The sequence below is a fragment of the Hakea prostrata genome, chromosome 4, assembly GCF_041222555.1.
Source record: "Hakea prostrata isolate BN-2017 chromosome 4, UWA_Hpros_2, whole genome shotgun sequence".
NCBI lineage: Eukaryota > Viridiplantae > Streptophyta > Magnoliopsida > Proteales > Proteaceae > Hakea > Hakea prostrata.
The window spans coordinates 559,486-573,404 of record NC_142603.1 but is presented as its reverse complement, the minus strand read 5'-3'; the positions used below and the strand labels follow the sequence as shown (position 1 = coordinate 573,404).

General features: G+C 39.8%; 1 protein-coding gene and 1 pseudogene across 1 annotated transcript in view; one reads left to right on the top strand and one right to left on the bottom strand.

Moving 5' to 3' along the window:
- The first annotated feature begins 2,889 nt into the window (after positions 1 to 2,889).
- Positions 2,890 to 4,597, top strand: LOC149016880 (uncharacterized; annotated as a pseudogene).
- Positions 4,598 to 4,652: 55 nt separating this feature from the next.
- The window catches only part of DG1 (Tetratricopeptide repeat (TPR)-like superfamily protein), a 76,765-nt gene continuing 67,498 nt past the window's right edge, over positions 4,653 to 13,919 (bottom strand). Inside the window, exons 16-17 of the mRNA XM_089152846.1 lie at positions 7,101 to 7,184; positions 4,653 to 5,744 (exon numbers count right to left, since the gene is read on the bottom strand). Of these exons, the coding sequence (XP_089008972.1) occupies positions 4,926 to 5,744; positions 7,101 to 7,184 (903 nt within the window). The 3' untranslated portion in view covers positions 4,653 to 4,925. The remainder of the gene's footprint in view (positions 5,745 to 7,100; positions 7,185 to 13,919) is intronic.

Genomic DNA, 13,919 nt, shown 5'->3' with positions numbered 1-13,919 from the left:
GATGGAGTTGGAGACCCCCTCCTGCCTGCACTGCAGAGAACCTAGAACCTAGCTAGCTACCAGGCATGCATCAACAAAATTAACATCATCACTAATAATCAACCAATCAAACAGATCTCCGGCCAGTGCTTAGTCCAATTACCTGCTCGATCCCTCCCTCTTGAGTCTTGGCAGCTCTTCGCCAGCGTCGACGGAAGAGAGTTTAAAAGAGACGGGGATTTAGGGAAAGAAATGAAATGAAATGAAACGAAATGAAACGAAATGAAACGAAATGAAATGTGATGTGATCTGGGGTTGCCAACAAGAACCACACCACACCACACTCCACTCCACTCCACTCCACTCTACTCTACAGGTGGGAAAATAAAGCAAAGTTAAGTCTTACAGATCGATCTAGTTGGCATTTCAATGGGCAATCATTATTTGCTCGCTATTCCCTAATAAGTAATAACTAAGTAAAAAGCTGGCCCTCAGTCTCTCTCATCTCCAACCAGGCAACAACAACCCTGTGAATGAAGGATGAATGACGTACACCTCCAATAAAAGGCAACAACCGCGCGTGATTGATGAAGATGAACCCCCACCTGACCAGTGACCACCACTTCTGTCTTCTTACCTTTTTTTTTAACGATTCTCTGTCCCTTCCCTCACCTTCATTTGCGGAGATGTACTACGTGCTTTAAATACCGGAAAAAAAAAACATCTATCACTTTACCTTCTCACTTGCTGATCAAACAACATTTAAAACACTCCATTAAAACCCACACATAATATATTGCACTAAAGGAACCCAAACATGAAAAACTCCAAAATCTATTTTATATTAAGTTTTGAAATTAGTTTGTGTCTTTTTTTTTTTTTTGGTTGATTTGCTTGTGTGTGGCACCCATGTGTTAAAGATGGTAATGAAGCATCCATGCATGAGTTAAGGATGGTAACGAAGCACTTCATGACCTTGATTATGAAGCCCTTCATCATGACCTTGATCATGGGGTGAGGTGGCTTTAAATATCAATTACAACTGATATAAGAGCCTTAAGACCATGATCCCAAATTTCTCTTGTACCTTTAGGAAAATTCATGGCCATTACCATGACCGGGATCAAGGCAATTGAATGTATTAACTCCAATTCATAGCCATTGGGAGAATACTCAACTTAGTGGAGAATGTTTGGTCAAGGTGATTATTCTTCATTAGTGGAGAATAGATAAGGTCATTGATTTTCCATTAGTAGGAACTTGATTCTTCCTTTTGTAAAAAATGTGGTAAATACAATTCAATAGCCCAATCATTACCATGAAGAACTCAAGGAGTGTAAGCTGTGTTCTTGGGTCTATATAAACCCAAACCCAATTATTGTATACTATGCAATTCATACACAATTCACACTTGAATTCTTGTTTATTACTTCCCTGCAAAGTTCTTTTTTATTTTTTGAGTTTATCTTAGTGTTGTGTTGTATTGTGCATTTTAACTCCTTATAGAGGACTTAGAAGAATTGTCTCTCATCTTTTAGTTGGAGGTTATTTTATCTTGGAAGTTGGGAGAGGGAGAGGGGCAGAAGAACTATTGGCAGTAGGGTGCAACAATTACCTTGAAGGCAACACTCAATGTGTGACTCAACCATGTCAATTGGTGGTTTGTTGGATTACAACATCAAGTTCTCCAAATCAACTAACGATCTTCAAATTTCAATTGTATTGCAATTTCATTTTTTGTAATTGTAAAAATTTGTAATACAATTACCAACATATCCTCTCCAGCGTTCACGACTCACTACACGGCTGGAGGATGGAAAGGCAGTGAATTGACCAACTATCTGATCGACTTCTCTTCATCAAACGCAACTAGTGGAGCTACTTTAGGCAATGTGGTTCCATCCTCTCATGTAGAGACAACAAGTTTAATAAGATTTTGAGTTCCAACTTCTGTTCCTCTATTCCTTCATCTTTCTCTGCTCTTGGTTTTATGGACCCATAGCCTTTGTGACTATAGTTTGATGACCGCTAAAAATATAATAAAAATAAAAAAGAGAAAAAGAAAAAAGGAAAAAAAGAAAAAAAGAGAGGAGTTTTTACTGGCAGCCCATAAAGTTGGGGTGAAACTTTGACTTGCCCACTTGAATGGAAAAAATTACTGAATGCCTACTTTCAACAAAACCATGAACTACCCCATTGCCCACTCTTAGTTTTAAACCCATTTCTGTTTTTGAACGGGAAATGTGCATTGCCCTTATGTGTGGTAGATTGGCGCTATTGTCCATTCCCTCTCACTCACATTACCCAATCCATAAGTGGGTGAAGGGTTCTCCTTTCATCTATCTTTTTCTTATACCTTGCTAAAAACCAATAACATGCCACATAACCTTTGGGACACTGTGCTCTTTTTAAGGAGAAGGTTCTATTGGCCTAGTAGATCTGCTGATGTGAATGGTATTGAATATTGACAAGGAAGAAGAAGAAAAAATAGAAAGACAAAAGTTTAGGAGAAAGAAGAGCCATGAAGGGTTCTTGCTTCTGCACTGATGAGGATTAGGCTTTGTGAGTGGAATGTGCGTTGGTTGGTCTCGTTTATATACCACCTTGGTAGAAAGAAGTTGGAGTTCTACATGTATACAAAAAAAATTACGATTTTTATGTTTTTTAAGTGACAAGGGATTTGGGAGTTGGTAGTGGTTTGTTTACTTGTATATTCCTTGTCTGACTTTTATGCTAATGATTAGTTCATCATCCCTCTCTCTTTCTAATTTATGGTTTTCTGTAGTAGTTGGGATGGAATGGAAGTATTGGTAGCGTTTTGGGAAGTGACGAATCGTTTTCTTTGTTCTTGTTGGTAAGGCACTGCTCTCATCTCAACATTCTAAGGCAGGAGGACATGGAGGTTCTGGCAGAATAAAATGAATTTCACAAGGAAGATGAGACTGATCATTACAGGTCAGTCCAATGCAGGTCGGTTTTTATCGGACCGGTTCGACTTGGTTCTTCCGGCCAGGACCCAAGATTGACATCACGCCTTCTAGAAGAAGGTCAATCCCGATCATCCATCCTGTTAATTGGAAATTCGACCAGTCAAAATGCACCGCAATCATAAACTTAGGAGGAAGCCTTCCCATGTTGCATCGCTACGCCACTCCAACCAAATCCCATTGACCAATTCTTTTAATGCTTCTGGAGTCAATCCTTAGCTTCCTTTATTCAATTGGGAACTAGTCTTCTTCAGCCGCCAATCACCGCTAACTCACTGGTTCTTTTTGGGTTTTGATTTGATTAGTATCTATGGCTACGTCCATTTAGGTCACCAGGGTTTATTAGGATTGGGATTTGGGATTGCCTATTGTTCATTTTGTAATTCTGTTTCAATCCTTCGAGATCCTGCCGGCCGGTACTCTGGTCAATCCTTCTTTTTTGGTTTTTATAGAGAATTTCTTGGTTTACAAATCAGATGTTCAATCCCTTGGCTTGCCTCAGTCCTCGTCTTCAACAAGGACGTGCAGAAGAAGGAGAAGGAGAAGCAGAACCAGGAGGAGGAGGAGGAGGAGAAGAAGCTTCTCGGTGCTCCTCGACGCCGACGAATCCTTGTCCTACAATGAAAAAATGTAATTCAGAAGAGGGGAAAAAGGGCAGCCTGAGCAATTGCCGAGTCAACAATAAGAAGAAGAACCCTTACTCCACTCGTGGCCTCGACAGGTTCTCAATTCTCTTGGCCGATCTCGAGGAGAAGAAACGCAAGATTTATGCTCAGGTTGGCTCCCACCGCCAGGACCAAGAAGAAGACTACTACGACGTCCCTTACATTCAATTCATCCACTCCGCCAACTCCGGCGATTGGGTGCCCATCGTCATCAGAGTGGGAGATCTACATCGATACCACCGCGGTACCACTCAGAGCCAGAGTCACGATCACGATCACGAACGCAAACGCAAACACAAGAACGGCAAGGGGGCCATTAGAGGTAGTGATGGGGATGGGAAGAAGGACAACAAGTATCCGGCCCAGCCCCAGGACGGCGACTACACTTCCTCTGGATGCACGACCATGATTACTTCTACTACTACTACTTCGACCCCTATCAAAAACAAGCAGCATGGCAGCAACAGCAAAGCCCTCCTCCTCCTCCTCCTGCCCCGAAATATTGAACCAATTTCAACTTCAACAGCAGCAGCAGGTGCTGCGGCAACAACGTAGCAAGCCGCTTCCCTATTCTGCGGATGATGGTGATGGTGGACGGACGGGCTCCACCATCCACAAGAAGACTAGGAGTAGTACAGAGGAGAAGAGGAGCACGACCACAAGACCTTCTGAGTATTTACCGGTTGTCGTGCTGCTGAGTCTGGTGTGGTTGTTAATGTTTGGGAGATCCGTCGCAATACTTCTGACCTCTGCATGGTGGTACTTCGTCCCTACAATTAAGACACCAACTCGGCCTCATCATCGGCCAATCGCTAGTCCCACAGTAATATCATCAAACTCAAACTCAAACTCAAACCCTGGAGGTAAGAATAAGTACGCCAAGAGGCCGAATAAGTCTTCCTCATTTACGAGGCATAAAAGTGGCAGAAGCTGGGGACCATCTCATCGATCTTAAATTGCTTTCTTCTTCAAGATACTATTTTGCTTCGTTTGGCTATATCATTGTAATTATTACTATTTTTTTTTTTTTGGGTGAGAAATTGTACATAGATTTTAATACTACTACTGCATGTCAGCTGTGCAAAAGGAACGAATTAATGAATTCTGAGTGAAGTTTGATTGTGGTAACATTTCTTACTTCGATAATCTCATTTTGATGTTGTAAACAATAAACACACTATCTTTATTCTGCCGAGGAGGGAAAAAAGAAAAAAATAAAGCCTGGTCATATCAAGCCAAAAACAACATGGCCACCCGAAATCACAAGTCACCTAGCAATTCAGGAATACCGGGATCACTTACAGCCATTTTTGACTGGAAAGCAACTACCATCGCTCTTCCTGCTTTCCTTCCAAGCTTCCAGTACCTCTGATACAGAAGGCACGTCGGTCCCTTGAGAATCAACGTCATCGTTAGGGCTCGTCAATAAATCAAGTGCCATTTCAATAGTAGAATCTTCGGAGTCAGCATGAATGATGGACACTGAATTTCTATTTCTGAAAGAACCAACTTTACTGGACATGCTACTGGTTGAGTCCTCCAATTTATCACATAAGCTACCATTTTTCTCGATGCAAATTTCCATGCCAGTCTGCTGAACAGGAATAGCAGATTCATCTCCAATATTTGTATCCGAGAGATGCTCGTAAAGTGTAGTGCTGCCAACCACCTTGTTCACAGAACAATTTAACATCTTCCCATTTTCACTGGCGTCCAATTTCATATCATCACTTCGAGATGATAATTCCTCATTTACTGCATCTCTAGAAGGCACACCAAAAGAGTCTTCTGAAGCACTAGATTCACAGAGGGATTCTAATGACTTCAATAAATTAGAAACGCTGGCTTTTGATGCTATATTGGTTTTTCGCATTGTGTCCAACATTTTCTGTAATCCGTATTTGCTGACCCTGTCTCTGTTTCTCCACAAAACATCCACCCACTGCTGCTCACTGGTTTGAAACGAGGCATAAGCCATACCATTAGCTAGACCAACAGCTTTTTCATAATTATGGCAAGCTATAGCTTGGCAAACCATTTCAGTGAACAACGATGGGTGAGGAACTTCTCCCATGTCCAAATATCTATCAAATGCATGTTCCAACAAATGCCACTGCAAATAAATAAAAAACCATTAGGCATAAAAAAAATCATCTCTTTAGATTCCATTTTCCTACTCTAATCCCAGTTAGTGAAATTCAGTAACTCAATACATTGTAATCATGTCTGCTAACCTACATTTTGCCACTTTGAGGTGTCTACACTAGTGTCATGCATGCATAACTTCCGACTGAAAATCTTCACTTTAACTTTTAACATTCCACGTTAATATGTCATCTATAATAAGCATTGGTACGTCTGATTATAAAAATAAAAAAAATAATAAAAAAAAGAAGAAGAAATTAATGAATTAGGTTATTTGTCACTATTCGTTTAAGCAGTAGTCTTCTGATTGTGTTGAAATAAGTGGGATAGGTATGCCACTGCCAGCAGGGTACCTGGGAATTAGATATGACAGCACACTGTATAAATTGTCAGGATGAAATAGAATACATTTCAACCACTGGAAATGTTGATGAAATAGAGATGCCTTGCAGCATTGCAACTTCATGCCTCCCCCTAAAACCCTCCCTCCATCTCCCTTCTTCTCGGTATGTGACCTAAATACCCTCCCTCTCCCTCGACAGCTATGGCTACCTGTCCCCCCTCCTCACTCCAGCAGGGCACTATCTCCCACCCTCCTATGGTCTATAACTTGCTCTTTCAACTCTTTTTAACCCTTTGCCTGCCTGCTCTCTCTCTCCAATTTTGCATCAACTGGATGAGATTTAGCTAGGGTTACAGTTTTATATAAGTGACCAAAGAGAGCTTCCAAGGCGACAAAGTGCCAAAGCAGCGATGACTAAGCGGCCAAAGCATTCTGCTGTTAATTTTTAGGCGGTCAAGCCATTCTAGTGTTAATTTTTCTGATACTTAATCCAAATATAAAATGTAACATAAAATTCCTAGTATGAATTATATAAATATGAAAGGATAACCTAAAAACTGTTAAATTGGGAGGACCCCAAAGCATATCATCAACAACAATGGGAATCAAATAACTCAGCAGGTGTAGTAGACCTAACAGTTGGTTGAGATGAAAGTACAAGACCAACTCATTGATATTTATGAAGTCCAATAAAGACAGAAACAGAAAGAATATCTTCAAACACTTTCTAAACTAGGGGGTTTAGATGCAAAATAAGAACAGAATTACAGAAATATATTGTTCTCTGCCACCAAATCATTGAAAAGATGTCCCTATATACTCGAGAAAAAGAACAAGTATGAACTGACCAGCTTTCTTTATAAAGTAGTGAGAACTGAGAAGAAGAAGAAGCTAGGCCACCGGAGGTGGTTGCTGGCTTGCTGCAGAGTGGCGACCAGTCGGAGAGAGAGCTTTAAAAAAAGAAGAAGCATCACAACTCACCGGAGAAGAAGAAGGACGCCAAAGACTAAAGCAACTCGCCGGCGATGAGGAAAATTGATGACGAATATATGTGGCCAAAGATTCCTGCAGTGGCTTCGGTCGAATGTCAAGGACTCGACAAGAAAACAAAGAATGAAATTCAAAAACGATTTTAGGTTTCAGCTTATTTCATTTTTGTGTGTGTGTGTATATATATATATATATATGATTTTATGTAGCAATTAGAAAGGGTTGTGTAGTATAGTTTTGAGTCTTTGACCAATTGAATCATACAGATTGGAATCAAATTGAGGAACAAAAGCCTTTCAAACTGGAATCTTTACTTAAAAAAATAAGAACAATAAAGAGGTCGCCTTGGTGCCAGCTTGGACACTTAGGTGACGCCTTGGGTGACAAAGCGACCGCTTTATTGCTTTGAGAAAAAAAAAAAACAACGGTCGCCCAGCACAGCTAGAGACCACTCGAACGCTTAAGGACAACTATGAGTGGACTTATTGAGGTTCAGAAAACTACCTGGATTTATACAAAGATGAAGGTCATACTCCCTAGTCATAGGGGTGCAAGTTTGGCCCTGGCGGCCTTGACCAGCCCTAAGCCCACCCTAAGCCCAAATAGGGCTTGGGCTGAAGACTTTGGCCCTAAGGGCGGGTTAGGGCCAAAATATTCTAGCCCTGAAGTAGGGCCAAGGGGGGGCCTGGGATTACTCTTTGGCCCGCCCAGCCTGTCCCTGATCCTGGCCCTAATTTGAGTCTGAACCCTCCATCCATATGAAGAGGAATTAATTTTAATCCACATTGGTGAATACTTGACACGTGTCAAATTTTAAAAACATGATCATGTTTTGTAGAAAATTAATAAAATAAATGATATCCTCATTATCAATGTAGTAAGCATCCATCTGATTTTGGCCCTGATCCTGACCCTAATTTTGGCTTTAGTCTTAATGTTAATTTGACCCTAATCATGTACTAGATTTTTACCCTAATCTTCATATTAACATTAATATAACTATAAGTCTCGATTTTGACCTTCAGTCATTTTGATCATATTAAACTATGAGTTTACTTTTTTATATTACTTTTAAGGTAATTTTTATTTTTTGAACTAAGTCATTTTTAGTTCCCAAAAAAAAATCAAACATTGATTTTTTTTTTGGGACTAAGGCGAGATAATATATTATAAATAATAAAAACTAGTATATAGAGAATTAATATCTAACAAATCTACACCCCAACTTCTCATCATGAATATTGACATCTTTCTTTTGCCTCCAATGTGATATTTCAAAAAAACTTATTAAGGATAGATAATTGTGTTTGTAACTAAAATATCATTTTCTTTAACTACGAAAAAATACCAATACCAAATTATCGTTGATTTACTTGTTAACAAGGTTTTGAATATAGATTTTTTTTGTTGAATAAGGATATCAATGGGAGAGGTTTTCAATTGCCATCACCCAAGTAATGGGAGAGGTTTTCAATTTCCATCACCAAAGCAATGGGAGACTTTCAGAGCTCAATATAGAATTATGGAGTGTGAATTTATTTATGTTTAAAGCAACATTATCAACTTATTGACTATTTTATCTTTTTGTAGGAGCTTGAATCATCTTATATTTCTATGAATTTTATTTTTAGTTTACTTGTGATACTTTTATGTATTTTTTTATTTTATGAATTTACATTTAATATTTTAGGTCCAAGGATAGGACCAATTAAGGTTTGGGACAAGGTCAATCAGGACCAGGGACAGGGTCAATCAGGGCTAATCAAGGCTAACCAATCCCTACCCAATTAGGGCGGGAATGGGCTCAAATTAGAACATATAGGGCTGGGATGGGATTGCAAAAACCCGGCCCAACCCGGCCTTGTTGCAGCCCTTCCCAGTCAAAACATGTTGCACTTAAATAGGAATAATAAACATACACAAAACTCCCCCCCCCCCGAAGAACAGCAGCCGTACAGGCTACACATGAAGGGCATGCAAAAAAAAATTAAAAAAAAATTCCGTGGGAGGGGGGGTGGGGATGCCCCAGGAGGCAAGAATGTGCCTACTCGTGGGTTGTCATTACAAGTAAACATGTACATGGATAGCCAAAACCCGCCTCTGATTTTACATGTTTAAGGATATCTGGACGCAGATTTTTCTTATCGGTAAATATTCGTATCTGTTCGATAAGCAACTGGATTGGAATTCAGATAAATGCTTATTGGATTGAATTTTATCTTGTTTGAGCAAAATGGTTTTTTCTCCCCCCTAGAAGATGTATGGTATGTCTAAAATTCTACATGATACCTCACATAGTGATAATGTGACACTCCCTAAATGAATTAACCCTAGTTTGGCCAGTCAGCCACTTATCCAGGTTACCCAACCAACTCACCCTAAATTCCTAATAGCTAATACTCAAACGGACAACCAAAATAAAGCCGGGTTCTTCAAGTTTAGCAAAACCCAAACCATAGCTACCCTGCACCTTCAACCACCAGCAAGTGTGTGCACACCTGGTCTAGGTGTCCTTTATTAAGCCGAGCTGAGCCTCCTTTGTCTTCTCCCTCTTTCTTCTTAGATTTGACCCTTCACAACCATGGCTAAAGATCTATATGGCTTTTCCTAGGCTATGAAGGTTACATATTCGCTTGTGAGATTGCGACGGCGCGGAAGAACTTGGAAGTTGAAAGGTGCAGGTGGAGTCCGGCATGCAACTACAGGAATAATAGAGTCTTACTGAGTTACCAAGTTCTGTATTCTAGTACTATTATCACAACTGTGAAAGTTTGAATTAGTTTATTTTCAAGAAATTGAATGGAGCCATAATATTTAATTTTCTGGCGTAACATTATTTACTTGCATAAGAAGTACATGGACATGAATCTGGCCATTGATGCTTTTAAAATAATTTGAACATAAGAGGCTTTTATGAAAGTAGATTTGGATGAGGCTATTAGTTGGGTGGTACTGTGATGTAGCCTCAAAGGGATGAGGACCAACAAACCAAGATCCCTTGATGAAACAACAGTCAAATAGGGTTTACAAACCGTGTGGCTAATGGATTCAAGGCTTTTTTAGCGCGTTCAGGTCTCTTGGATGGGTGTATAGGGCCTGAAGTTAGGGTTGGAGGTCAACGGTCTAAAATAACTAAATCTGAATCTTACCATTCTCAAAGGGTATTAGGAACCAAAAATTCAAGCAATGCAAGTGCTACTGCTGAACTTCAGGTTTTGACTAATTGGAAACTAATGGACAATGCTGGAAATTGAAAGATAAGGTTATAAAACTCACAACAAAAGGTGCAAACCTCTCACTCCGACAGAAGCCTGAAGGCCCAAGGCTTCACTCAATTATCCAATAGCTCCCTCACCCCCTCTGCTCTGGCCTTAATCAGAATTACTCTCTACTGCCCAATTGTTTCCCCACTCAGCCAATCAGCTGCCCCATATGTACTCCCCTCTAACTCATGCAAACGCTAATTCTGCCCCTTCGTGCGTAAATCCTGTTTATTGATGATTTATCAATACTCCCCCCCAGAGTCGCACCTTGTCCTCAAGGTAAAATTCCAGGTAAAGCTTCTCCTCCTCAAAGAAATTCTCCCAGGCATTTTCAGCTGAAGGTAAGGAATCTCTACTGTATGAGGACTTCAAGATCTCCCCTTGCTGAATACTGAGTGGCAGTCAATGCTTCCAGGTAGAGCTGTAACTCCCAGTCTTCCTCTAGGCATAATGGCTGCGCTCGAATATTAGAACCAATCAGTTTCTCGAGTTGGGAAACATGAAACACTAGGTGAACTTTAGATTCTGGCGACAGCAGCAGCTTGTAAGCAGCCTTCCCAACTCGTTCAATAATTTGGTAGGGGCCATAAAACTTGGGGCTCAATTTTTCATTGGGTTGCTTTGCTAGATTCCTGAACTGGTAGGGCTGAATGCGTAACAGAGCCTGATCTCCAATTTCAAGCTGCACCTCCCTTCGCTGTTCATCAGCATGGTGCTTCATACGGTCTTGAGCACTGAGTAGGTTAGCGTTGAACTCATCAAGAATGTGATTTCGCTGCTGCAAGTAAGCGTCGGCCTCATCCACCTTTGATCTCTCATTTTTTGCATTGGTACAACATAAGTGGTTCACTCCCATATACAGCTTTAAGAGGTGTCATTTTTTATGCGCAGTGGTATGTGTTATTATACCAATACTCAGCCCAAGGTAGCCTCTTGCACCAGTCCTTCGGTTTCCTTGTGCAGAAGCAGCGTAAGTTACAAGGGTGTGAATCACACTACCTCCATTTGGCTGTTGATAACTCTATGAAATAGAGTTAAGATTGGTAACTTTATACTAGAGATGGCTTGATTTAGGAGTATTTTTTATCTTTGTTTTAGTGTTAGTAATCATTAGATGTTGTTTTAGTGAGTCTTAACATGTTGCATTTTGTAAAGGTCATTATTGTCACTCTTGCATGAATTTCTCTTTAGATTAATGGATGAATTTGATTAACCCTCTTTCTCTTAGCAATGTAGGTGAAGATCCATAATAGAAGAAGAACATGTCCTCTAACTTTGTTGTAACGATGCTGCAGCATTACGAAGCAAAATATTCCCAGAATTAATTCATGTGGAAATGACCAGAAGGGGCTAACTAAAGGGGACATTATTCTTGTAAATACATGATTGTTCTCAGCCCTGGATCTCAAGAGGAATGTTATAATCCTACAGCCAGGTTCTACCCTAATGCTTGAAGGCATTAATAGAAGAAAGAGAGAGAAGGAGGGGGCAGAATTGAATACACGGCTGAGAGGAGGAGAACCAGAGCTGGACTCGTGCGGAAGCAGGGAGAGCTGTTGGAGAAGATGATCTGTTGGAGAAGAAGGCTGGAGCTCTTGTGGAAGCTTTGAAGCTTTAGTTTATTTTCAGTTTTATAACTTTATCTTCTTATCTTCTAGCTTAATGATAACTATAACTATTTATGTGTATTTGATTTCTGTTATGGGCTAAACTTGTGCTGTGTTGGGATGATAGTAATACCTAAACCTGAATTTTGAGATGTAACTATATACTATTCTTTAGTTTTACTGCAATACAACTTATTGTCAATGAATTCAGCATGTTATATATTGATTAATTTCGGTTCTTGATTGATCTTTCATGAACGATTGTTATGATTTATTTAACTGAAAAGTTAATGGAGTCTAGATGCTTGTTGAATTGTGTGAGTTAGCTTAATCTTTAATTAGATTGTGTTAATTAGTAGGTTGGGTAGGAATACTCAATTACCTCACATTGCCATGATTGGGATTGGGTTTAAATTGCATTCGTATTTCATATCTTCATAGGAATATGCAAATGTTGACTTAAGATGCCAAGCATATGTGTATTGGAAAATACATTTGTGCCATTTCATTCTAGGTTCTTGATATATTTTGGGCTGTAGTATTACTTTAGTATTTGCATTATAAAATTCAGGGGAAGGGAAATTGATTCCCAACACTCTTTTCACTCACTAAGTTCCTTCTATTGCTCATTCTCCATTTCGGTTCTTTAGTTTAATTACCTGTTATTTGGTTATTTAGTTCGTCAATCACAAATCAATCTTGTTAATCTTGTTTAAATCAGTTTTACTTTTACATTGAAAATTAAAGATAAAATTCTCCGTGGGATCGATACTCTACTTATCATTTATACTTGATTGTGATATGTACACTTGCGTAATATCTTGAGATACAAGCAACAGCTGTCTGTTTGGGGGATGGAAAGGACTACTCACTTCAAATTGGTTTCGAAGATGCGGAATAATCTGTCCAAAAATGGATGAGGAAAACACGATCGCTATCTGAAACAATGGTCTGTGGTATACCATGTAGTCGCACCAATGCAACATCCTTTGCCAAGTAAGGATGAGTAAGGCAATGAAGTGGGCATATTTGGTCAACCTATCAACTACAACCAAACTCGAAGTCCCCCCCCCCGGTCTTATCTTGGGCAATCACCCTTTGAAGTCGATATTGATGTCTTCCGTAATTCAGTTTGGGGTGGCTAAGGGCTCTAATAATCCCCCTGGTAACATGGTTTGGTGCTTACTGTGCTAACAAACATCGAAGGCTGCCACAAAATGCCGAACTGCAGTCTTCATTCCAATTCAGTAAAGTATAAAAGCAATCCGTCTATGGGTCCATAAGAACTCCCAACGACCACCAAGGGTGTGGAATGAAATTTGCAAGGAGAGTGGGGATGGGGTGGAATCTTCGGCCGGCCATTCCACCCTTATAGAGAAGGGTGTAAGCCTCCTACAGCCAATACTTTATTTATGGACTACCCAACGATTATAACCAGCAATCAAAAAGGAAACTAAGCTCTATAAGGTAAGTCGAGATCCTTTCTATTTTCATCTATTCCTAATAGTATCCTCTTAACATTCCTCCTCAAGCTAGAGCATAGAGATCAAACATGCCCAGCTTGTTACAAATGTAGTCAACCTTGGCAAAACCTAAGGACTTTGTGAGTAAATCAGCCAACTGTTCTCTTGTACGAACATGTTCTGGAGAAATCAATCCTCGTTGCAGCTTTCACGAATGAAGTGATAATCAACTTTAATATGTTTTGTACCTTCATGAAACACCAAATTTGTAGCAACGTGAATAGCAGTTGATTATCACACCATACTATCATAGAAGAATCATCACCAAAGCCTAGCTCTTTCAACATGTTTTTGGTCCATCACAAGTAATCTATGCCATAACTCTATACTTAAGACTTTACGCTTGACCTAGCCATAACAATATGCTTCTAACTCTTCCAAGATACAATATGACCACCAATCAGAGTGCAATAGCCT